Below are 27,804 nucleotides of genomic sequence, written 5' to 3'. Positions count from 1 at the left end.
TGACATTCCCGCTATAGGCAAAACAGTAGAGGCGCCTAAAACAACGGAGCTGGAAGACTCTCCAGTCATCCAACCCCCAGCTATCGTGACAGTAACAACAGGAAATCAAGCTGCCACCACGAAAAACTCAGAATGAAAAATAAAAAAAAAAAGAAACGTAACGCAAGGAAAACTCACATCGAGACGGAAGAGACCACCAATTAAAGCACAGAAGTAGAAGAAATGGAAGCCAGCAACAACACAGAAAAAAGACCAATCAGCCCTGAAGAAGGAGAAACGAAGAGAAAAACCAGATAACAGATGCCCAGAAGAAGTATCTGACTCTGAGGAAGAGGAAGAAAGGGAGATCAGAATAGAAAACCAAGAAGAGACTGAGGAATCAAGAAAAAGCAATATTACCCTAGCCGAGGAATCGGAGAAAGAATCCATCCCCGCAGTGGATGCCCAAAGGGTTCTAATGCACTTAATTCCAGAAGACTCTGAGGTGATCCTACAAAGGGCAACAGACAAAATAGGGGCACCGATGTTCCTCTTCACAGGTCCTGAGACCATAAGTTTTGAATGGGGGGAGACCTCTATATAGAAAGATTAAGTGAACTAAACCCAGCACAGATAAAAGGAATCCCAGAACTAAGCAAAGAAATGGAAATGAGGTTGTATAAAGCTCTTCACCAAATAATAAATGGCTGGGAAAAAACAGTAGCTTCTCAAATCTTACAGAAACATACAACAAAAAAAGAGTTAAGGGCAAACTAAAAACTTGTCCTCCTTTCAGGATCAACTAAATACTTAATTCTATTCTACAACTTATTGGTTCTCTAGTCCACTAAGGAGGGGGTAGACCTGAGAACCCGGGCTGCGAAGGCTTATGTCGAGGTGTGCAGCTCCTTGTGGGCTGCATCACTCAGGCCGGGTTCTTCCCCCAACTCTCGGCTCTCTGGTTGATAAAGTCCACCTCAATACGGATCCCGCTATCGCAGTTTTCTTTCAGTTGTAAGGCATAGTTTAAGAATAATCTAAGTTCCAAATTTTAACAAACATTTTTCTTTTTTGGGGGGTTACGAGATGATGTCTCCAGACACTTAAATTAATCTAATCTAAAGTTATGTTTTTCGGGTAAAGTGAAGTGTAAATTTTAAGTTTTTTTTTTAGAACAGGTGTAAGGAGATTATGTTTTACAGACCTTTTAGCCACAACCTCTGGGTTATACAGCTAAACAGGTTGACTGAGGCCTCTTTTTACCTCCTACTATCCTACTCTACCTTTCTTAACTTCCCCTATTACTACCTGCTGACCCTCAGCAATCTTTATACTCAAAAGGCCGATGATGAAAGACATGAACTCCCATTCTACCTACTCACTGATGAGACCTCAAAAAAAGTCGAAACTGGTCTGGGTAGTGACCTCTTTTCATAATATAAAACAGTATATATACATCTCTTAGGAGCTGTGTTTTACATTATGAGAGAATATTAAGGTTAGTGAATATTAAAGTCAGAGCTTACTCCACCTTTGCATGGAGTTGCCCTGGTGTTGTACTACCCAAGTATTTACTTACACTTTGGCTCGCCGATTGTTTTTTCGGCATGAAACTCTATGGATTCGATGAATTTCGATCTGAGTTTCGTACTCTGCTATAAAATAAAATAAATAAAATCATTGATGTCATTTGAGACTAATGATTATACCTCCTGATTGTACTTTTACTTTCTTTTTTTTTGGCTTCCAAATCTAAGGTTTTGTAAAGAACTGTAAAGTTATAATAATGCACACTTTAGTATTCATGTCCTCCTTCACATGAGAGGAAAAAAGTTTTTAAAAATAATGTATTAACAACAGCTATTCAGCTTTAGAAATTTACAAAAAACATAGAGTATAGATGCAGTAGATCTTTCATTATTGATATATATTAGTCATCCTTAGAAGACGGGTATAACCATAATTAAAAGGAGTGTATGAGATAGATTTTTCTCATAAGTGAAGAGTGCATCATCATTATCAGTGAATGAGTTTAAGGAGCATTCAAATTTAAATGTTTATACATTAACAAAGCTTAAAACATAATTTCTAGTTGCAAGAGTACAACATCTTCTAACTGCAGAACATTAGCAACTCTGTAGCGGAACCTGAAAATGGAAACTTTTTTAATGAAGTAAAATATGAAGAAATTCACAAAGAATTAACTTCATAAATTGTGCAATCTTTTCCAGTTCAAAATTGTACTTTACCATATGGATTTTTGGCTAGAATAGGAAGATCTGTCTCTAAGGGTTCAGATTCTCCTTCTGAGTTTGCTGCTCTGACACGGAATTTATATTCTTTACCAGGCACAAGTCCAGAAATTTCAGCTTCAGGTTCCTTTGTAGTTGTTACTGGTACCCATCGCCCAGTATCTGTATCCATTTTTTCAATAACATATTGTTGAATTGGTTCACCACCATCATCTTCTGGTTTGTCCCACTTCAATTTGCATCCTTCAGCATGGACATCAGTTACTTCCAGAGGTCCTTTGGGTTTACTTGGTTTACCTATATATTAAGAATAATTAAACAGGTGTGTAATAAAAATTAAAATTGAAGAAATCAATATGTGTAGCACAATTCAGATGCTAATTATCATTCATCTTACTTTTTTTTCTTTTTTTTTAAAGTATTAATTTACCAATTTTTGGAGAAAATTAAATATGAAAATGAATAAATATGAAATTTGAATTGCATTGAAATCAGTATTATCAGAGCACAAATATTTCTACCGTATACTAAACATAAGTATATGGTAGAAATTTTTTTTAAAAAGATACAATGGAAAAAGTGAGCGCTAAACTTTTAGATAGCATCCTGTAAAGATAATTCTATGGAAAATAAGATAATAGTGGTCTCATAATTATGGACTCTCAGATTTTAGCTAAAGATGCTATTTAGTTGTTCAAACAGGCTAGTGTCATATGTCAGCAAGTCAACTAAATTTGTGCAGACTAGTAAAATTGTTTATATCTGCCTAAAAGAATGTACAAAATACATATGATCTCATTATGGTGAACTACTTATTGTGGATGAACAAATTATAGTTTGGCAAATCTTTCACCAAGGATAAAGGTGGACTGCCAAATCTGACTCACTATGTGATGGACAAATATGTATTTCTTATTGCCTTTCAGGCAGATGTAAAGAGTTTTTCTAGTTTGTACAAAATCAGTAAAACTGAGGGTATATCTTAACAGCCTGATTGAACAACTGAATAGCATCACTGCTCACCAGCCAACAGCTATGGGTTTGTATCCCACTGATGGAAAGTATAGGAGTAAATTTTTGGAGTAAATTTGGAGTAAATTTTTGGAGTATCCTCAAAAGAACTTATATATACCTATGGATTGCACTTCAATTTGAATCAGATCAAGGGAGGATGCAGATAAACAACATGTGTACAGTACACTTGAAGCAGCCTTAGGTGAGCAAGTATGAGATGATTAATTTACCCCTTCAAATCATGGGGATCAAATAACAATTCTTTCATCTCTACAGGTCAGCATCCTTCTCAGTATAGCAGCAATCCTTTGGGTTACCTTCACCATTTTTGCAATACTCTCCCTGATTTCAGGTCTCTATCAATCATCACCCCCAGATCCCTTGTCTCTCCTACTTCTTCCAGTACAGTTCCTCCGAAGTATGCAGCCTCACATCAATGTTTCCCAAAAATCAAGACTTCCCTTTTAGCTGAATTAAACTGTTACCACCCATTCATTTTCCCCATCTCTTCAGTTTACTCAAATCTTCTTGCAGGGTTACCACATCTGCACTATCACTAATAACCATTCCCAGCTTCACATCATCTGCAAACATCTGAATATCCCTGCAATCCAGGAGAGTGACTAGTATGGTAAGGAAGGCAAAACTGGAATATGAAAAAAGATTAGCCCCGAGATCCAAAGAAAATCCTAAGGAATTTTTTTTCGCTATGTGGCACGTAGGAGGAGAAATGATTGCGGAAGAATGACATTGTTAGATAAAAACTGAAATAGAGTGACTGATGCAAAGGACATAGTCAAGTTGTTCAAGTAACTTAGCCAAAGAGATCAAGGGTAATCCCAAAGAGTTCTTCCGCTATGTGGCAAGTAAGAGGAAAAATGACTTCGGAAGGATAACCTTAGTGGGTGCTGATGGTATTGAGGTGACAAAATCAGATGTAATAGTCGAGTTACTGAGTGATCACTTCTCAAAAGTCTATCACCCAAGTGAGGATATCTCTATACCTATAGCAATACCTAATGTGAGAATTGAAGCTAAAGAATCAGAGGTATTAAATATATTGCGAAACTTAAATGCAAACACTGCGGTAGGCTTAGATGGAATATCAGCTCGGGTGTTGCGTGAATGTGCAAATGAATTGTCAACCCCTCTTACCTGGATATTTAATTTAAGTTTGAACTCTGGTATGGTCCCTAGGGAGTGGAAGTTAGGCAAAGTGGTTCCTTTGCATAAGGGTGGCTCTAAAACTGCAGTATTGAATTACAGACCAATCACCATCTCAGGAGTAGTGGTAAAAGTATTGGAAAAGTTGGTTAAAGACAAAATTCAAGAATGGGTGGATCAGGATATGATACTCTATAGAGGCCAACATGGTTTTGTTAAAGGTAGATCCTGCCTTAGCAATCTATTAACTATCCATAATAGAATAACATCAGAGTTGGACAAAGGAACTGGCTACACAGTGGTACTTCTGGATTTTGCTAAGGCTTTTGACAGGATACCCCATAGAACACTGTTACTCAAATTGGAGCAGATGGGAATGGATATTAAATTGGTGATATGGATAGGAGAATGGCTCAGGGAGAGATACCATAAGGTGGTGTATGGAGGAGCCGAGTCCAGAATGAGGCAGGTGACCAGTGGTGTGCCTCAGGGCTCTGTGCTTGGGCCAATGTTGTTTAATTTGTATATAAATGATATAGGAAACGGCTTAAAGGGAGATATTCAGTTGTTTGCTGATGATGCAAAGTTGTGTAGTGCAATAAAAAATCAAGCTGATGTTGAAAGTTTGCAGGAGGATTTAAATAAGCTGGTAAAATGGGCAAAAGAAAATGGATGTCAGTTCAATGTGGAAAAGTGTAAAGTCTTGCATTTTGGGATTAAAAGATTACCAGCTGTGTACTACATCGATGGAAAGGTACTCCAAGAGATTGATGAGGCTAGGGACTTAGGGGTATTGGTAGATAAGGAGATGAAGTTCAGAGGACACATTGCTAAGGTGTCCAAGATTGCACATAGAATTACTTGGTTGTTGAGGAACACACTGACATCCAGAGATAAAGAGGTTATTATTCCCCTTTATAAAGCATTGATACTTCCACATTTGGATTACTGTGCTCAGGTCTGGTCACCTGGATTCCTTGGAGATGAGGAGGCTGTGGAGAGGGTTCAGAGAAGAGTGACCAAGTTGGTGAGTGATATAAAAAATGCTCCCTACATTGATAGATTGAGAGCTTGTGGATTGCAGAGATTGGTTGATAGGCGAAGAAGAGGGGATATGATAGAAACATTCAAATTACTAAAAGGTTTTTATAGGATTGATGCAGGGGAAATGTTTCAGCTGTGTGATAGTGATGGAAGAACAAGAGGTCATCTCTGGAAATTAAAGAAGAGTGTGGTTAACAAAGGTGTCAGAACAAGGTTTTTTGCCTGGAGGGTGGTGAATGAGTGGAATTCATTGCCTGACTTTGTTCTGAGCTCTTCATCTGTAAATGAATTCAAGAAGAGATATGACAGATATTGTTTTGCTAGTTTGGGTCTCCCGCGATGAGTCTACTGACTCCATGGAGATACCCGTAATAATAATAATAATAATAATAATAATAATAATAACACTTGATTGGGTATTTCATTCTGGAGAAGTAGGTTTTAATATAGAAGGGACAGAACAGGCTCGAGGTTTAGAAGCGCAAGAAGAAAGTGTGTTTCAAATACTGGGTACTCTGAATGTCAATAAAGCAATGGGATAGGATGGCATTCAAGATACCAAGTAATTTTATATAAACTTGGTTTTTAATCCTACTTCCCAAGAAAATAAACAGACAGGTAGGTCAAGTTTGCACCTGCACGTAGTGCAAGTCTGAGGCAAATTGTGGTAGTGCCATCTGAGGCAACTCATGGTAAAGGTGGATTAAGTTCTGATCACTTTCCTTAGGATTTTTCTCTTAATGTAAAGCTCATCCCCTTGCGGAGATGTATGATGCTATGCATTAAAGGCAATGGTAACTACCCATACTGGTTTCGACCTTTATTGAGGTCTCGTCAGTGGGAGCCAGACCTGACAATGATAAGGTTGAAGTAATGCAGAGCTTATGAAATTTATCTAAACAAGTTGCCACAAGGTGCTTTGACCTTATTAAATAAAATCTCCAAATGAGAGATAGATGTAGAAAGTGTTTTTAACTTGGGTATATTATTATTATTATTATTATTATTATTATTAAGGCCTCCATGGAGTCAAAAGACTCATCATTGGAGGTCCTTCCTAAGAACATAAAGTCTGTCAAGACTCATCGAGGGAAGGTCCCCCCCCCTTAGAAACACAAAGTCTATCATACCACTCCTTAAACTCATTGACCATTCACGCTCTCACCACTCCATCAGGCAATGCATTCCATGGTTCGACCACCCTCCAAACAAAGAAACCACTCCTCACCCTTTTGCTCACAGTTTCCTTTCGTAACTTCCAGGGATAGCCTCTTGTCATCACTCCTTCGTGCTGTTCAACCAAGTGAAAGAACTCCCCAGTATCAACCCTGTAACCACTTCTCAACAGTTTAAAAGTCTCAATCATATCACCTCTCCTTCTTCTATCCACCAAACTCTACAGTCCACATTCCCTCGGCCGATCCTCATAACTATCCTTGTACAGTCCTGAAACCATCTTTGTCATCTGTCTTTGTATCCTTTCCACAGTTAATTTATCCCCTTCAAATCCTGGGGACCAAATCTCAGAACAATTGTCAAAGTGTGGTCTGATCAGAGACTTATACAACAGAATGATAACCCTCTTATTTCCAGGTCAGTGTCCTTCTCACAATTGCATTCATAATTGCAATTATGTATTCAAGATACCAAGTAATTTTATATAAACTTGGTTTTCAATCTAATTTCCCAAGTAAATTTTGCCATTAAGAACAAGTTTTTGAAGAATTAGCTAAAAGCAAGTATTTCGGCAAGTAATAAAGCAACTGCAATATTTTATTATTATGATAATGATGAATCAGGCCTTCACGGAGTCAAAAAACTCATTGTAGGTGATCCATCATAGAAAACACAAAGTCGATCATACAACTCCTTCAACTCACTGACAGTTCATGCTCAAACTACTCTATCAGCCAATGCATCATTCCACAGTTCATCCACCCTCCAAGCAAAGAACCCACTCTTCACCCGCTTGCTCACAGCTTCCTTTCATAACTTCCAGGGTAAGAACTTTCATAACTTTCATAGCCCTTTGTCATCGCTCCTTCACTCTATTCCACCAAGTGAAAGAACTCCCCAATGTCAACCATGAACACCCACCTCTCAACAGTTTAAAAGTCTCAATCATATCACCTCTCCTTATTCTATACACCAAGCTATGTAGTCCACATTCCATCAGCCTGTCATTGTACTTCCTAACATTGTACAGTCCTGACACTATCTTAGTTATTTGCCTATGCATCCTTTCCACAGTTAATTTATCCTCTTCAAATCCTGGGAACGAAATTTGAGAATAGTAGTCCAAGTGTGGTCTGATTAGGGATTTATCAAATTATTATTATTATTATTATTATTATTCAGGCCTCCATGGAGTCAAGACACTCATCGTGGGAGATCCTTCCTAAGAACATAAAGTCTGTCAAGACTCATCGAGGGAAGGTCCCCCCCCCCCTCTTAGAAACACAAAGTCTATCATACCACTCCTTAAACTCATTGACCATTCTCGCTCTCACCACTCTATCAGGCAATGCATTCCATGGTTCAATCCCCGTCCATACAAAGAAACCACTGCTCACCCTCTTGCTCACAGTTTCCTTTCGTAACTTCCAGGGATGGCCCCTTGTCATCACTCCTTCATGCTGTTCAACCAAGCAAAAGAACTCCCCAGTGTCAACCCTGTAACCACCTCTCAACAATTTAAAAGTCTCAATCATATAACCTCTCCTTCTTCTATCCGCCAAACTCTGCAGTCCACATTCCCTCAGCTGATTCTCATAACTATCCTTGTACAGTCCTGAGACCATCTTTGTCATCTGTCTTTGTATCTTTTCCACAGTTAATTTATCCCCTTCAAATCCTGGGGACCAAATCTGAAAACAATAATCCAAGTGTGGTCTGATCAGAGACTTATACAACGGAATGATAACCCACTTATCTCTGCAGGTCAGTGTCCTTCTCATAATTGCAGCAATCCTCAGTGTTACCTTCACCACCTTTGCAATATGTCCCCTAAACTTCAGGTTTCTATCAATCATCAACCCCAGATCTCTTGTCTCCCCAACTTCCTCCAGTATAACTTCTCCCATAGAGTATGCAGCATCCCATTGATGTTTCCCAAACCTCAAGACCTTACATTTTGCTGCATTAAACTGAGACCCCCATTCATTTGCCCATCTATCTAGCTTATTTAAATCCTCTTGCAGGGCTACCACATCTGCACTATTACTAATAATCCTTCCCAGCTTCGCATCATCTGCAAACAACTGAATATCCTCTTGCAATCCACTGGCAATGTCATTGATATAAAGGTTAAACAATATAGGTCCAAGTACTGAGCCCTGTGGGACCCCACTTGTAACCATCTATCTCCTTGAAACTTCTCCACCATACACAACTCTCCGATACCTATCAGACAGCCAATCCTGAATCCAGTTGACCAATCTGACATCCAGACCCATGTGTTGCAACTTAAATCAGCTTATCATGTGGCACCCTGTCAAATGCCTTTGCTAAGTCTAAGAAAATTGCAGTATATGCCTTTCCGTCATCTAATGTTCTTGTAACTTTATTATAAAAGGCTAGCATATTGCTAAAATAAGAGCGCCCTTTCACAAATCCATGTTGACTCTCACAGATAACATTACCCTCATCTGCCCAGTGCTGTATACGGTCCCTCACTACTTTCTCCAAAATCTTAACAACTACTGATGACACACAGACTGGTCTATAATTAGACACTTCCAGTCTGTTACCACCCTTGTGCAATGGCACTATCTTACCTTCCTTTCATTTCCTGGGCACCTTTGCCGAAGCCAGACTTTCATTGAAAAGCCAGGTTAAAGGCACTGTCAGTTCCCTAGCACATGACAACTCTTTTATCTCTGCAAGTGAGCATCCTTGTCAGTATTGCAGCAATCCTTTGGGTTACCTTCACAACCTTTGCAATATGGTCCCTGAATTTCAGGTTTCTATTAATCATTACATTCAGATCTCTTGCCTCTCCTACCTCTTCCAGTACATATCCTCCGACAGAGTATTTAGCCTCATGTGATGTAACTTAAATATCAGCTTAAATATCATGTGGTACCCTGTCAAATGCATTTGGAAAAAAAAAAAAAAAAAAGAAGCAGAATATGCCTTTTCTCATCAACAGCTCTTGTCACTTTATTATAAAAGGCAACCATATCACTAAAACAAGAGCATCTTAACAAATCGATGTTGACTCTCACAGATAACGTTACCTTCATCTGCCCAAAGCTGTATATCGTCTCTCGCTAGTTTCTCCAAGATCTTAGCAACTACTGATGAAACACAAATTTGTCTACAATTTGACACACTCAGTCTGCTACCACCATTATGCAATGGTGGTAGCAGATATCCTCCTTCCATTCCTTGGGCACATTTCCCATTGCCAGACTTTCATTAAAAAGCTAGGTCAATGGAGCTTTCAGTTCTCTCAAAACCAATGACAAAATTCCATCCATTCCCACTGCTTTATTGACATCTAGAGAACTTAGTATTTGAAACACATTCTCCTCTTGCACTTCTAAACCTTAAACCTCCCCCTATCCCTCTAGTATTAAAACCAACTCCTCTAGGATGAAATAACCCAATAAAGTGTTCATTAAACAACTCCATTATGTCCTTTCCATCAGTCACTCTATTCCCATTTTTTTTCCAATAATGTCATTCTTCCACAATCATTTCTCCACCTACTGGCCACATTGTTAAAAAATTACTTAGCATTTTCTTTGGATCTCAGGGCAATCTCTTCTCATATTCCAGTTTTGCCTTTCTTACCATACTCGTTACTCTCTCCTGGCCTGAGTCTTATATTCTTCATAGATGTGCTCTCCATCCCTCTCCTTATATCTCCTCCCGAACCTCTTTTTAACTTGCAGTTCCTGTATGATATAGTTTGTCATCCACTTTATACCAAATTGTGTCCTTTTCTTCACTAATGGTATACAGCTTACTATTGCTACTAATAAATATTCCTTCACAATTCTCTCTTTGATACTCCTGCATGTCTATTCATCTTCTAAGTCAAAACCATTTCCCTTATTACTGTATGCAGTCTTCTTCCCAATTCATAATGCTATAGTTAAAATCTCTCATAACCACCATTCTTCTTGCACTTTCCAAGCTCAACTCCTTGAACATCTGCTCCTTATCCTCTGTGGTCCCTGGCTTGCAGCAACACCCCACTAAATATCTTGTCTTGCCCATCCCTACTTCACACTACATGCTTTCAAAACCATGAGTGTGATTGCCCTCCAAATTCTCCACTCTGAGAGGACATAAGTCATCACTTATCATAAGCATCACTGCACTAATGCATTTTTCCTTCTCATCCTGTTGAAAAATGCTGAACCCTGCTATTTCTATTCCTGTTAGTATATCATCTTCTATCAACCACATCTCAGAGATCGTAGTAATGACCGTCCGGTGCTATCAGCACCACCAATTCATCTCCTTGATTCCAGATACTCCTGGCATTATCATAAAGCATCATCATCATAATAATAATATCACAATTGTGCCCTTCAATCGGAAAAGGCTAAAGCTCGAGTCTCGTCATGATGGGAGGAATATTTTAGCTGATCTCATACTTCTGTATGAGATCAGCTAAAATATTTTGTTTTGATAGGAAGAATTGGTGGAAAAGGAACTAGAGGAAGAAAAAGAATATTATGGTTTGACAATATCAAGATGTGGACAGGAAAGAGCAGTGCACAAGTGCTCAGATTAGCACAAGAGCGCAGTTTGTTTGCCAAGATAGTCGCTGACCTTCGATAGAAGATAGCACAATAAGAAGAAGATACGGAAATAGCAGAGATTTTTCTCCTGGAAACTCTGGTTTTTCATCCCTCATATAGACAAACTGGCCCTTCAGAACAAAAAATACTAGCTGTGGTGAGAAGTAGATGGCACTGATGTAGACAATTGGTAGTAGAGGTTCGGTGTAGTGATGGAGACAGAGAGTTGTACAATGGGTGTCCTCCCATAATGAGTCTTTGGACTCCTTGGAGGTGTCATGAATAATAATAATAAAATTTAAAAAAATCAGCTAACGCCAATTTGTTCCCATATGGTGAGTAGGCAGGGCCGTTTACCCTATCTAATGTAATAATAATAATAATAAAAAGAATAAAAATGTCACTGTTTCTATACCTATCATTATCCCCTCCAGACTTCACTTGATTCAGCATTACTTGATCTATTTTCTGACTTCTCCCAATCACCTATTCCCACAAGTGGCCACCCTTGATAATTCTAGTCTCCCTGCATTAACACACTGACTGATTACTTCACTCACACACACACACACACACACACACACAAATAAAATTGTGTGTGTGTGTGTGTGTGTGTGTGTGAAAATAATAAAACAGGAGTAAAAAATGAATAAAAATACAGAAGTAAGGCTGGGATCTAGCTTATATCCATTCCGTTTTCAATTTGAAAAATTATATTTTGATGAAACAAAAGTTAGTGTATTTACAGATTGTGTATTAAGAGCTCGAAGCAATTCACTCACTTACTACTGTCTGTTGGAATACGTGCTGCTGCTGTTCAATATCCCTTCACAGTGCACCTTGAAACCCACAGAACAAGTTTCCTTTCCTTCTCCTTCATCCCTATACTGTATTGTGGAACATTCTTCCCCCTGATGTGTTTCCCAAGGAATATGATATACAGACTTTTAAATCAAATGTAAACTAGTTCTTTCTTTCCCATCCATTACCCATATATAAATAATAATGTATTACAGGTTCATCAACCAATCTCTCACATATGGGCTCAACATAAAAATAAAAAAAAAAAACTCAGCAAAATAATTTTAATTATCTTCGCTGTAATATAAGCTACACAAATAGATTATTATTATTATTATTACCCAAGACCCCCATGAATATAAAGATTCATCTAGGAGGTCCTTTTATCAAACACACAGCTCATCATACCATGATTTAAACACATTCAAATTCTCTGCAGACACCAAACTCTTAGGCAAGGCATTCCAATCATTCATAACACTGCATGAAAAAAAACCTGCTTCTCACTCCCCTACTCACACTCTCATTATACAGCTTCCAGGAATGACCTCTGGTTCTCTGCTGATCTCCCACTATTTTCTGTAGAACTTCTCCAGCATTGATCCTATAACAAACACTTAATAACTTGTAGGTCTCTATCATATCTCCCCCTCTTCCTCCTATCCACCAGACTCTGCAAATTACATCTTCTCAATCTTTCCTCATACTTGACATTCCAAAGGTCAGAAACTACCTTAGTCAGTCACCTTTGGACCCTTTTCAACATCTCTTCATCCTTCTGAAAACCATGTGACCAAATTTGGGCACAATAGTCCATGTGTGGCCTAATCAAAGCCTTATACAAAGGAACAAGAATTTCCCTACTTTTACAAGTCAGTGTCCTCTGCATCATTCCCAGAAACCTTTGTGTTGTCTTCACAATTTTGGCTATGTATCCGCTAAATTTCAGATCCTTATCCACTATCACCACAGATCTCTTATTCCTTCCACCTCCGACAATATATCCTCGCCAAGCATAAATTCTGCATCCCATTTTTCTTTTCCAAATTAAACCTTACATTTTGCAACATTGAACTAATATCCACATTCATGTGCCCAATCACTCAATTTATTCACGTCTTCTTGTAAGGCCACAACAACTTCACTACTCTTCATGGTTCATCCCAACTTTGCATCATTTGCAAACAACAGAATATTGTCATCCAAATCTTCACCAATATCAGTAATATACAAGTTAAAGAGCAATGGCCCTAAAACAGACCCTTGAGGCACACCACTAGTGTGCCTCAAGGGTCCTGGATATCGCTCCGCCCATACACAATTTGATACTTATCAGATAGCCAGTCTCCAATCCAATGCACCAATCTAATATCCAACCCCATTCACTCTAGTTTGACTATCAAATTATCATGTAGTAATCTATCAAAAACCTTTGGGAAATCTAAGTATATTACTGTGCACCCTTCTCATCTGTCCATGGAAACAGTCACCTTATTGTAATAAGTAAATAGATTACTAAAACATGACTACCCTTTAGCAAATCCATGCTGTACATCAAGGATAATACCATTGTTGTCAACTCAATTCTGGATTGTAGTTTTCATAAGATTCTCCAACAACTTAATTACAGCACTAGACAAACAGATAGGCCTATAGTTTGATGCTTGGGTTCGATCACCTCCTTTATGAAGTGGCACAATCTTGCCCTCCTTCCACTCCTTAGGAACTTGACCGAGTGCAAGACTGTATTAAAAAAATATGTCAAGGCTGGCATCAAATCCGTGGCATATTCCTTCAGAATATGTGATGATATATTATCAAGTCCCACAGCCTTATTTACATCTAGTTTGCTCAACTCCCCATACACCTCTTGCTCACTTACAGTCAGTCTTTCTTCCCCCATTATCAACTGCTCTCAATCTCTCTACAAAGTCACCTTCACAAGATTGAAAGACCTTTATGAACTGCTCATCAAGTATCTCCACCACACCTTCTGCAACAACTGTCTTAATACCATTTTCTCCAATCAGTGTCATCCTTCCATAATCATTCTTTCTTTTGCTGGCTACGTATCGAAAGAACTCTTTAGGATTCTTTTTGGCTTCATTAGCTAACTGCTGTTCATACCTCTCTTTAGCTACCCTCACCAACCAAGTCAACTTCCTTGCCTGGTCTTTGTAGTGGAATTGGTTATTTCCACTTCTTTTATGCTGCCTCCACAATGCCCTCTTTTTCTATATCACATGCTTAATCTCTTTATTCATCCATCTCACAGCTACCTTATTTAAAATTCTCCTCCTTGGAATACACTTAGACATCTACTAGATAGTTTTTGAAAAGCCCCAATCTGCATTGATCTCTTTTCCAACTTACTCCTCATTCCATGTTACATCCACAAGCTGTCTCCTGAGCTCTTCATAATCACCCCCCCCCCTTGTAATTCCACATATACCCTTTTCTTACAGAGGTCCTCACACTGCTGGCACCCACCCAGGTAATCACCTCATTTTCACTCTCACCAATTGGTGGGTGATTTGACACTTCATTTGTAATTACATTCTCTGATGAGATGACCAAATCCAAGCCCCCCCCCCCCCTCCCAATCCTCGTGTGCCCTCTGTTACATACTATCTCAGGTAGTTATCCCTCAAAAACTCAAGAAACTCATTTTCTTTACTTCCAGTTGTTATCTCATTATTCCAGTCTATATTGCTATAATTAAAATCACCCATAATGATCACTCCTTTCTTATTTGTTTGGCTAATTTGATTATACATTTCATAGTCACTACCATCCACATTTCCTGTCTATAACAACATCCAACCAAGTATTTCATTTAATTTCATTCACCTCTATCTCACACCATACTGCCTCAAAACCACTGGCACTATTTCCCTCTTGCATCTTTACTGTGTATGGGCATAACTCTTTCTCTATCATCAAAAGTACTCCCCCTCCCTTTTTACCCCTTATATCCTCACGAAACACATCATATCCTTCCATCTCTATTCCTGTCAGGATGTCATCCTCATCTAGCCATGTCTCACTTATTCCAATAATTTTTGGATAAACAGACTCAATTAATGCAACCATTTCATCTGCCTTGTTTCTTACACTTCTGGTATTTGTATATAAACACAACAGCTCATTCCAGGATCTACAGCTAGTCCCACTGAAAACACTCATTTGATGTGATCTCTCCATGCTTGACTGGGGCCATTTCCCTTTCTGCCTCTTCATTTTAGAACCCTTTTCAATTCCAACTTGATCCCAGTTCATCCCATTCCTTTCCTGTCTACACATACTCTCACATCCTCTTGGAGCATCCACCTTTCTCATGCTGTGTACCCCTGTCCACCCTGAGCCTCCCTGTTTATCTTTCACACCTATTCTCTCATTTTACATACTCATGCCACTTACTTCCTCATTTATAACCACCTCTTCAATCTCTCCTGTCGTACTCTCCTGCTCTTCCACATCATTTCCCACTTGATCTCATTCATTCTCTATACTTACTTGTCTACCTTCCAGCAACAGTCTCTCCAAATGTCTCACACCCCATAACCACTCAAATGCAGTTCATCGCTCCCATATAGTTCACTTTGTCTTTCAAACTCATTCCACACATTAACAAATTGTACTCCCCTCTCCTCACACATTTCAGCCAACATAACTTTCATAATCCTAGCTCTCTGCCTCATCTCATCACAGTCATACCTAGGCAACACGCTTACTACCCTTCCTGTCACACTATTTTCTCTTTTATCCATCTAAGCAGCCTCCTGATATCCATTCTGACATGCTCTTTGTCCTCTGTCAAGTCATTCATACCTATTAAAACCATCAACTCCTTTGCTCGCTGCCTCCTCATATCCAATGCCTCAATCACTCTACTCATTTTACCGCTTGGAAAACATACCTTGTGCATCCACTCATCCAGCACAGAGATCCAAAATTATAGGCTTAATTAATGATATCTTTAAACTAAATTCAGTACTGAAGACATACAAGATTAGGAATATCAATTCTTGTTTCTAGAGAAATTTGCATCATAGTTCTATACATGTAAACACAAGGTAAAAGTGAATAAAATAAATAATAATAAGCTAACACTTTTTATTCCCTTACAGGTAGTAAGGGAATAAAAAGTGAATAAAAATGGGGATACTATTAAACCCTATGAAACTTTTGGAGACTGAGTGGGCAGTTCAATCTCCACCGGTAGCCATTCAGAGATAGCTGGCCCATGTCTGTCACTAATTATAGGCAGCTCCTGATGAATAGACAAGTAAACAAGTGCTGCCATCTCTTGGTATCTAACCCTAACAGGATATGTTACTGTCTGAAATAATGTGGGTTCTATGGTCTATTTTCTTGAGTTTATGGGATGAAAAAAACCAAGTTTCCAGGAGTAAAAACCTGCTTTCCATTGCCAGAAATCAACTAATCTGGAACTGGTCAAAGAGAGACTTATAAAAAGTTCCTCCAGTCAGCAACAAGACTTGAACTATAAGTCTATTTTCATGTGTCCTAGCACAGAGTTTGCAAGTGCCATTTCCACTGACCTACACAGGTCTCAAGGTAAAAGTATTAGTTATTAAATATCTATCTATCTATTTTATTATTATTATTATTATTGTTCCGGGAAACTCCAAGGAGTCAACAGACTCATCGAGGGAGGCCCTAACATCATGTCTGGAACAACTATCAACATTCACACAGTATCTATCATACCTTGCCTTGAACTCATTCACGGTCGTAGCACCCACAACAAACTCTGGAAGCTTATTCCACTCATTCACCACTCTCCAAGTGAAAAACATAGCTCTAACACCCTTGCCAACCACACTCTTGCCCAGCTTCCATGCATGGCCCCCTAGTACTCCCACCACCAGTCATATTTTCAATAATATCTTCTGGATCAATCTTATAAAAACCCTTCAGTAATTTGAATGTCTCAATCATATCACCCCTCCTTCGCATATCGTCCAGTTTCTGCAACCCACAAATCCTCAACCTATTCTCATAAGGTTCATTCCACAGTCCTGCTATCATCTTGGTCACTCGTCTCTGGACCCTCTCCACTTCCTCCCCATCACGAAGAAACCCTGGTGCCCATAACTAGGCACAGAAGTCCAGATGGGGTCTTATCAAGGCTCGATACAGAGGAACAACAACTTGTTTGTCTCTGCATGTTAAAGTATTTTTCATAAGCCAAGTGATTTGGTGAGCTGTTTTAGTCACTTTTGCAATGTTCCCCCTAAACTTCAACTCCCTATCCACCAGCACTCCCAAATCCCTGGCCTAATCAATCTCCTGGAGTACGGTTCCACCATTGCGATATACTGCTGCTGTTCTTTTCACCCCAAGGTGCATAACCTTACACTTTGCCACATTAAACTGACATCCATTTTTCCTAGCCCAGTCCTCCAAACTATCCAAATCATCCTGTAAAATTTTGACATCCTGTGCACTCACAATTGCTCTACCCAACTTTGCATCATCAGCAAACAAGTGAACACTTCCTCTCATATCTTTTCCAATATCATTGATGAACAAATTGAAAAGCAGTGGTCCAAGAACAGAGCCCTGCGGCACTCCACTAGTCACAAGACGTCTTTTTGGCTCCACTCCTGAATAAACCACTCTCTGGTATCTCTCCCTCAACCACCCTCCTATCCATCTTACCAACCCTATATCTATCCCCATCTGCTCCAGTTTACTGATTAGGGTTCCATGTGGTATCCTGTCAAAGGCCTTGGCAAGGTCCAGTAGTATCACTGTAAACCCATTACCCCTATCCATTTCAGCCGTCACTGTGTTATAAAACGTGAGCAAGTTACTTAGGCATGATCTACCCTTTACAAAACCATGTTGTCCCCCATACAATATCCCATTTTCTATCCAATCCTGTATTCTTTTCTTGACTAATTTCTCTAAGACCTTGACAATGATTCCTGATATGCTAATCGGTCATGAATTTACAACAGCAGTCTTGGAACCACCTTTATGCAGTGGAACTATTTTTCCCTCTTTCCACCAGCTCGGGACTAACCCGGACCCGAGACTCAAATTAAACAAAATGGTTAAGGGTACTGACAATTCTTTAGCTGCTTCTCATACTACATGAGCTGGTATACCATCCAATCCCACAGATGTATTGACATTGAGGTTATGCAATAGACTACTCACCTCCACTTCATTCACCACAATTCCTGTATAATCTACTGGTTTATTCGTTTCTGCAATGTCACCACCTGGATGATATATTCTTGCAAAGTGCTCACTCAGTAACTCAGCTATCTCAACTGATTCAGTTACCTCCCTACCATCGGCATTCTTTAAAATCATTCTGCCATGTACATTTTTCCTTTTACTTGCTACATATCTAAAAAACTGTTTAGGATTCTCTTTAGCCTGCATTGCCAATGTTCTTTCGTAATCCTTTTTTGCTTTTCTTACCACACTCATCACCCTTCAGGCCTGCGCTTTATACCGTTCATGTGCCTGCCGGTCACCTTTCTCCTTAAATTCCCTCCATAGTTGTTTCTTTTTTTGCAGCTCAAGCTTAATGGTGTTATTCATCCATTTAACCCCTACTTGATTTATTATTCGGACTCTAGGTATACAGTCAGCCATTGCTTCATGCAAGCACTTCCTAACTACCTCCCATGCACTATCAACTTCTAGTCCTTGCAGTTGCACATGCCATGGCACTAAACCAATCAAACTCCTAAGCTTGTCATACTTTCCCACCCGATAATTCCACATGTACTCTGTCTTAATTGAAAATTCTACACCTTTAGCCACCTCCCAAGTCAAGACTCTATGATCACACTCACCAATTGGTGGCAATGTGGTCATATTTGTTACAGCCAAATCCTCAGATGTAATTACTAGGTCAAGCACTCTCTGACCCCTAGTATTTTCCATTACATGCTGTCGCAGATAGTTATCCTTTAATAACCACATAAAATCCAATTCCTTCCTCCTGTGTGTCCTCTCCTCACTCCAATCAATGCTACCATAGTTGAAATCTCCCATAATAATCACCCTCCTTCCACTCATTTCTTCTATTTGCTTGTGCATACTGTCACCACCATCTTTTCTATCACCTGGTCTATAGCAGCACCCAATTGTATATTTAGTTTTGCTAGCCACAATCTCACACCAAATGGCCTCAAATGTGCTCTTTTCTCTATCCTGCAATTCAACTTCTATTCTCCTTGGCTGTAGCTCATCAGCTATCATCAACAATACTCCTCCCCCCATTTTATTCTCTCTGTCATTCCTGAACACACTATACCCATCACATTCAATCCCACTAGCTATATCATCTACAGTCAGCCATGTTTCACTAATACCAATAACCTGTGGTCTGGAAGTGCCAACCATGGCCAAAAACTCTTCCTTCTTGTTCCTAATACTCCTAGTATTAGTGTACATGAATTTAAGACCCCAATTAGCCCCAACCTTACCTTGATGCCTTATATTAACTATCCCACTCTGGTTTGTTGTCCTTATTTGCTCTAGCATATTATATTCATTCTTACATTCAACTGCCTCCCTAAGGACTGTATATCTACTCCCCCCCCCTTAACACATCTAGTTTCCCTGAATTTGCACATCCACTACATTCAGCAACACTCTCTCAAGTCTTCTTACACCATAACCATTCAAATGCAGGCCATCCATCTTATATAGATCCTTTCGCCCATCAAAATCACTCCACACGTCCACAAATTCCACATCACTCGTCATACATAACTCACGCAGAAAGTCATTTGCAATTATGGCCCTCCTTTTAAACATTTCATTGTCATACCGTGGCAAATGACTAATCATTCTAACTCTCTCACTCTTTTCTTTTGATACCTCAAACAATTCATTCAGGTCTTCTATCATTTCCATTTTGTCTCCTTTCAAATCATTCATACCTGCCACAACAATCATTTCTTTCACCCTTTCCTTTTGCTCTCTAATAGACTCAATTACATCCTTTATGGTCACACCAGGTTGGTATGATTTTGTCAAATCCTCTACTAACACACCTCGTACTAATGAGTCTCCATACAGCACTCTATCCTTCATTTTGTTCATGTTCACATTCATACGCCTATTTTTCCTGTCATACCTTTTATTACTGGTTGGTTCATTCAGTCGCCTTTTGTTCATGCACTCTAGCTGCTGTTTTGCCTTTCTATCGCACCATTCAACAACGCGATCTCACTCAATGCATCTGTCTCATCTTTTTTATTCTCTGAGAAACCATTAATACTATCATTCACACTTTCTACATTCACACTCTCATAATTCTCATGTACAACCTTGCCGTTTCTTGTCATATCGCTATTTTCTTCATTTTGAAGTTTGACAAAATTATCACACTCACGATCCGAAATACACTTCAATTCCTCATTCTCCCTACATTTTCTACACACATTCAATCCTTTATTATCATCTATCCACACTCCGACCGCACTCCGCAAAGAGTACATTTCACAGCTAGTACACTGACTCATTTCTTTTATACTACCGTTCTTTGATGAAGATGGTGAACCATCTTTACTGGCCACCATTTTCCTTCGTACAGGTGCCATAATTATTGCAATGTGTGTTATCAAATAATAAGTTATTACACACCAAAAACACACAAATAGATGCACTAAAATACGCAAGGCAAACAAAACCACGCAATATTAAGTAATTTTATCAACAATAACTGAAAATAATACTTATCTTATCAGGAGCTTGCACGAACACTACATACTACGATATAACCTCGAACTCAACCCCCTTATTTATCTCTCACACAGTCCTTAATGGACTGTTGGGTCACTCATGGCTAAGTCATGAATGTGTAATGGGCGATGAATTAAGACAGATGGTGCCCATCTCCTCTTCTGTCTTCGTCTATATATCCTATGGCTGTAACCTGTATGTTCACAGGTCCAGTTTGCCTGTTTGCAGGATGAAAAATCCCAGGATAAACTGGAGAAAAAACCTGCAGTCCACGCCCAAGACCGGGTAACTTGGCTATGGCTGAAAAATATCCTTCAGCTCCTCACGTCTCCGATGGGAATCGAACCTAGGACACTCCTTCCCCAGGCATATGGTTGTGAAGCGCACAGCCACTAGGCTAACTGCGTGGACAGTTATTAACTATACTGCCATATATTTCAGTCTGAAATTAACAGACCATTGTCAGTGGCTTAAAAAATGTTGTTACAAGGCAGAATGCAAACAAATGATTTATTCAAAACAGAATGAGCCACATGATGATAAATTGCCAATAGTTTTATGCTTTCACTGAAGAAAAGGATAATCATAACAGTGTAAAATAAATTTCATATATATATATATTATTTATAATATCATACTAAACAGATCATCAGATAGATGTAATATCTAGATGGTTTCTTAAGGCCTTATGTCTTTATAAAATATCATTCTTAATCTTAATAGTAAAAAAAAAAAACTTAATAACGTGTTACTCTACTCAAACTTTCCCATATTTTTGAGAAGGATAGGCAGTCATTCTGAATTCTGATTTGAGTTAGGGTGGTGAAGCATGGCCTCAGCACTCTCCTTAAATAGGCATTCAAATTTGTACCGACACTATGTAGAAGGTGTGTTTAAGACCAAAGAATGTTGTGATATGCCTCTATTCCATGTTGAGCTAATCTGAAATTATCTGATTTTTTGCAGAAAATATATGATTGATGTTCTTGTATTCTTTTTTCTATTGAGCATCCAGTTTGTTCGAAGTAGGAAAGAGGGCAATCCCATGAAACTTGGTATACACCTGGAAGAGACATAAGTGAGTGTTTATTTTAGAATAGGGGAAATACATTGAGAATTTATTAATAGGAATAAAAGTCTCTGATAAATCATATTTCTCCAGAATTCTTGAAATCAGTTCTGAAATGCCAGAGATGTATGGGATTGGAACTCGATCTATTGATTCCTTGTTTGGGTGAAGTTTGTCGAAGTCAAACAAATGCTGTGTAGTCCTTTGGGAGAAGTCATTTAATTTCATATATTGTTTGATAGTTGAGAGTTCTTCCTGATGGGGAGATGAACAATTAGTCTTAGCTAGTTGAATTAAACACTTTATGATTCCTGTCTTTTGAAAAGGATGATGTGCAGATTGTTGAAGAATGTAACATCCAGTGAAAGTGGGTTTTCTATAAAGTGATGTTGTTAAATTACCTGATGGTGAGCAGAAGAATGTCTAAAAACGCTAATCTGAAATCACATATAGACAAGTCTTGCTCTTTTTAAAAAACACTCTTTGGATTCCTTAAAGAAATGAATAAACGTTTCCATAAAACTTACTGATTTATTGGTGAACTAATTGTTAAACTCCTCATCATTTACAGGAAGAACTCTCAACTATCAAACAATAGATGAAATTAAATGGCTTCTCTCAAAGGACTACGCAAAATTGGTTTGACTCCTACAAATCTAAGCCAAACAACAAGGAACCAATATGTTAAGTTAATATCACATGTATCTCTGGCATTCAGAACCAATTTCAAGAATTCTGAAGAAATATGATTTATTGCGACTTTTATTCCTATTAATAAACTCTCAAAGTATTTCCCCTATTCTAAAGATAAATGCTCACCTGTGACTCTTCCAGATGTATACCAATTTTCATGTGACAGCCCTCTTTCCTACTTTGGAAAAACTGGATGCTTAATGAAAAAAAAAAAAAAATACAAGATCAATCATATATTTTCCATAAAAAATCCGATAAGTCTCGATTAGCTCAAGGACAATGGAATACACTGTTGAGAATGTGAGAGTGTTGAGACCAAAGAATGTTCTGATCCGAAATACACCTTCTACATAGATGTCGGTAGAAATTTGAATACCTATTTAAGGAGCATGCTGAGGTCATGACTCACTACTCTTACTTGAACTGGAATGACTGCCAATCCTTATCAAAAACATGGGAAAATTTGATTAGAGTAATTATTATTATTATTATTATTATTATTAAACAAGACCTCATGGAGTCAAAGACTCATCTAGGAGGTCCTTTTATCTCACACACATCTCATCATACCGGGTCTTAAACACATTCAAACTCCTTGCAGACACCACACTCTCAGGCAAGGCATTCCAATCATTCACAACTCTGCACGAAAAAAACCTGCCTCTCACTCCCCTACTCACACCCTCTTTATACAGTTTCCAGGTATGACCTCTGGTTCTCCCCTGATCTCCCACTATTCTCTGTAGAACTTCTCCACCATTGATCCTATAACAACCCCTTACCAACTTGTAGGTCTCTATCATATCTCCCCTCTTCCTTCTCTCCACTAGACTCTGCAAATTACAACTTTTCAATATTTCCTCTTACTCGACATTCCAGAGGTCAGAAACTACCTTAGTCAGTCGCCTTTGGACCCTTTCCAACATCTCTTCATCCTTCTGAAAACCAGGTGACCAAATCTGGGCACAATAGTCCATGTGTGGCCTAATCAAAGCCTTATACAATGGAACAAGAATCTCCCTACTTCTACACGTCAATGTCCTCCTCATCATTCCTAGAAGTCTTTGTGTTGTCTTCACAATTTTGGCGATGTGTCCCCTAAATTTTAGATCCTTATCCACTATCACTCCCAGATCTCTTATTTCCTCTACTTCCAACAATATATTCTCACCAAGCATAAATTCTGCATCCCATCTTTGTTTTCCAAATTTTAAAACCTTACATTTTGCAACATTGAACTCACATCCCCATTTGCTTGCCCAATCACTCAATTTATTCAAGTCTTCTTGCAAGGCCACAACATCTTCACTACTCTTTATGGTTCGTCCCAACTTTGCATCATCTGCAAACAACTGAATATCTCCATCCAAATCTTCACCAATATCATTAATATACAAGATAAATAGTAATGGCCCTAAAACAGATCCCTGAGGCACTCCACTAGTGACTTTCCTTTTCCTGGATATTGCACCCCCATACACAACTTGTTGATACCTATCAGATAGCCAGTCTCCAATCCAATGCACTAATCTAATATCCAACCCCATCTGCTCTAGTTTGACTGTCAACTTATCATGAGGTACTCTATCAAAAGCTTTTGCAAAATCCAAGTATATTACTGTGTATCCTTCTCCTCTGTCCAAGGAAGCAGTCACTTTATTGTAATAAGTAAGTAGATTACTAAAACATGACCTCCCTTCAGCAAATCCATGCTGTCCATCAAAAATTATACCATTGTTGTCAACCCAACTCTGGATCCTAGTTCTCACAAGCTTCTCCAACAACTTAACCACAACACCTGACACACAGATAGGCCTATAGTTTGATGCTTGAGTTCGATCACCTCCTTTATGAAGTGGCACAATCTTGCCCTCCTTCCACTCTTTAGGGACTTGACCAACTGCAAAACTCGTATTAAAAAAATATGTCAAGGCAGGTGTCAACTCTCTAGTACACTCCTTCAGAATATGTGGTGATATATTATCAAGTCCCACAGCCTTATTTACATCTAGTTTACTCAACTCCCCAAACACCTCTTGCTCACTTACAGTCAGTCTCTCCTCCCCATCATCAACTGCTCTTAATCTCTCCATGAAGTCACATTCACAAGATTGAAAGATCTTTATGAATTGCTCATTAAGTATCTCCACAACACATTCTGCAACAGCTGTCTTTATACCATTTCCTCCAATCAATGTCATCCTTCCATAATCATTCTTTTTTTTGCTGGCTACATATCGAAAGAACTCCCTAGAATTCTTTTTAGCTTCATTAGCTAACTGCTGTTCATACCTCTCTTTAGCTACTCTCACCAACCAAGTCACTCTCCTTGCCTGGTCTTTGTAGAACTCATGAAATTGGTTACTTCCACTTCTCTTATGCTGCCTCCACAATGCCCTTTTTCTCTGTATTGCATGCTTAATCTCTTTATTCATCCATCTCACACCTAACTTATTTAACCTTCTCACCCGTGGTATACATTTAGACATTGCATCCACTAAATATTTTTTGAAAATCCCCCAAGCTGCATTGATCTCTTTTCCAGCTAACTCCTCATTCCATGCTACACCTGCAAGCTGTCTCCTGAGCTCTTCATAATCACCCCCCTTGTAGTTCCACATACACCCTTTTTTCACAGGGGTCCTTGCACTGCTGGCAACCACCCAAGTAATCACCTCATGGTCACTTTCACCAATTGGTGGATGATTTGACACCTCATTGATAATTACATCCTCCGATGAGATGACCAAATCCAAGACCCTTAATCCTCTTGTGCCCTCTGTTACATACTGTCTGAGGTAGTTATCCCTCAAAAACTCAAGAAACTCATTTTCTTTACTTCCAGTTGCTATCTCTTCATTCCAGTCTATATTGCCATAATTAAAATCACCCATAATGATCGCCCTTTTCTTATTTGCTTGGCTTATTTGACTATACATTTCACTATCACCACCATACATCATTAAAGTTTTTTTTTTTTTTTTTTTTACTATTAAGAACCAAGAATGATCTATCTGATGATCTGATGATATTATAAATTATATATACTGTATATGTAATTTATTTTACACTTATGATTATCCTTTTCTTCAGTTAAAGCATAAGGCTATTGGTGATTTATCATCCCACGAATCGTTCTGTTTCGAATAAATCAATTTTTCATATTCTTCCTTGTAACAGCTGTTTTTTAAACCACTGATGATGGTCTATTAATTTCAGACTAAAATATATGGCAGTATATTTAATAAACAATACTTTTATCTTGTGTTTTCATAGTATACGATGTATAGTGTTTTACTATACACATTATAGTGTTATAATGTTTTAGTTAAACATGTTATATAGAAATGAAACATGGACAATAAAAAAAATATATCAATAATGAATAGCATCAATAGAAAATTTATTTCTAAGAACATTATTTTACACCAATATATATATATATATATATATATATATATATATATATATATTTGTATAAAGAGAATTTAATGATTGAAACGGAGAATAATTGTACGGTTTTAATATTATTATTTCTTAACATTACGGGTATCTCCATGGAGTCAGTAGACTCATCATGAGAGACCCAGACTAGCAAAACAATATCTGTCATATCTCTTCTTGAATTTATTTACAGACGAAGAGCACACAACTAAGTCAGGCAATGAATTCCACTCATTCACCACCCTCCAGGCAAAAAACCTAGTTCTGACACCCTTGTTAACCACACTCTTCTTTACTTTCCAGGGATGACCGCTTGTTCTTCCATCACTATCATACAGCTGAAACATTTCCCCTGCATCAATCCTATAAAAACCTTTCAGTAATTTAATTGTTTCTGTCATATCCCCTCTTCTCCAGCTAACAACCAACCTCTGCAATCCACAAGCTCTCAATCTATCAATGTAGGGAGCATTTTTTACATCACTCACCAACTTGGTCACTCTTCTCTGAACCTTCTCCACAGCCTCCTCATCTCCAAGGAATCCAGGTGACCAGACCCGAGCACAGTAATCCAAATGTGAAAGTATCTACGCTTTATTAAGGGGAATAATAACCTCTTTATCTCTGGATATCAGTGTGTTCCTCAACAACCAAGTAATCCTATGTGCAATCATGGACACCTTAGCAATGTGTCCTCTGAACTTCATCTCCTTATCTACCAATACCCCTAAGTCCCTAGCCTCATCAATCTCTTGGAGCACTGTTCCATCAATGTAGTACACAGCGGGTAATGTTTTAATCCCAAAATGCATGATATTACAATTTACCACATTGAACTGACATCCATTATCTTTTGCCCATTTTACCAGCTTATTTAAATCATCCTGCAAACTTTCAACATCTGCTTGATTTTTTATTGCACTACCCAACTTTGCATCATCAGCAAATGACTGAATATCTCCCTGCAAGCCATTTCCTATATCATTTATATACAAATTAAACAACAATGGCCCAAGCACAGAGCCCTGAGGCACACCACTGGTCACCTGCCTCATCCTGAACTTGGCTCCTCCATACACCACCTTCTGGTATCTCCCCCTGAGTCATTCTCCTATCCATATCACCAATTTAGTATCCATTCCCATCTGCTCCAGTTTGCATAACAGTGTTGCATGGAGTATCCTGTCAAAAGCCTTAGCAAAATCCAGAACTACCACAGTGTAGCCAGTTCCTTTGTCCAACTCAGATGTCATTATATTATAAAAAGTTAATAGATTGCTAAGGCAGGATCTACCTTTAACAAAACCATGTTGGCCTCTATAGAGTATCATATCCTAATCCACCTATTCTTGAATTTTGTCTTTAACCAACTTTTCCAATACTTTTACCACTACTCCTGAGAAGGTGATTGGTCTGTAATTAACTACCGCAGTTTTAAAGCCAAACTTACGCAAAGGAACCACTTTGCCTAACTTCCACTCCCTAGGAACCATACCGGAGTTCAAACTTAAATTAAATATACAAGTAAGAGGGATTTGAAAATTCATTTGCACATTCATGCAACACTCGAGCTGATATTCAATCTAAGCCTACAGCAGTGTTTGCATTTAAATTTTGCAATATATTAAATACCTCTGATTTCTTAGCTTCAATTCTCAAAATAGTTATTGTTACAGGTACAGAGATATCCTCACTTGGGTGATAGACTTTTGAAAAGTGATCACTCAGTAACTTGACTATTACATCTGATTTTGTCACCTCAATATCATCAGCACGCACTAAAGTTATCCTTCCGAAGTCATTCTTCCTTTTACTTGCCACATAGCGGAAGAACTCTTTGGGATTA

The 27,804-nt window shown here is 38.5% G+C and overlaps 1 protein-coding gene across 5 annotated transcripts in view; it reads right to left on the bottom strand.

Moving 5' to 3' along the window:
• LOC150108743 (twitchin-like) overlaps positions 1 to 27,804 on the bottom strand; it is a 2,666,638-nt gene that overhangs the window by 1,420,504 nt on the left and 1,218,330 nt on the right. For all 5 annotated transcript variants that reach the window (XM_090390962.1, XM_090390961.1, XM_090390964.1 and 2 more), the window contains one exon: positions 2,229 to 2,528. In XM_090390962.1, the coding sequence (XP_090247088.1) occupies positions 2,229 to 2,528 (300 nt within the window). The remainder of the gene's footprint in view (positions 1 to 2,228; positions 2,529 to 27,804) is intronic.

The sequence above is a fragment of the Typopeltis vanoorti genome, chromosome 3 (assembly GCF_054136105.1).
Source record: "Typopeltis vanoorti isolate ZY-2024b chromosome 3, IOZ_Tvanoo_1.0, whole genome shotgun sequence".
NCBI lineage: Eukaryota > Metazoa > Arthropoda > Arachnida > Uropygi > Thelyphonidae > Typopeltis > Typopeltis vanoorti.
This window is presented reverse-complemented; position numbering and strand designations above follow the sequence as displayed.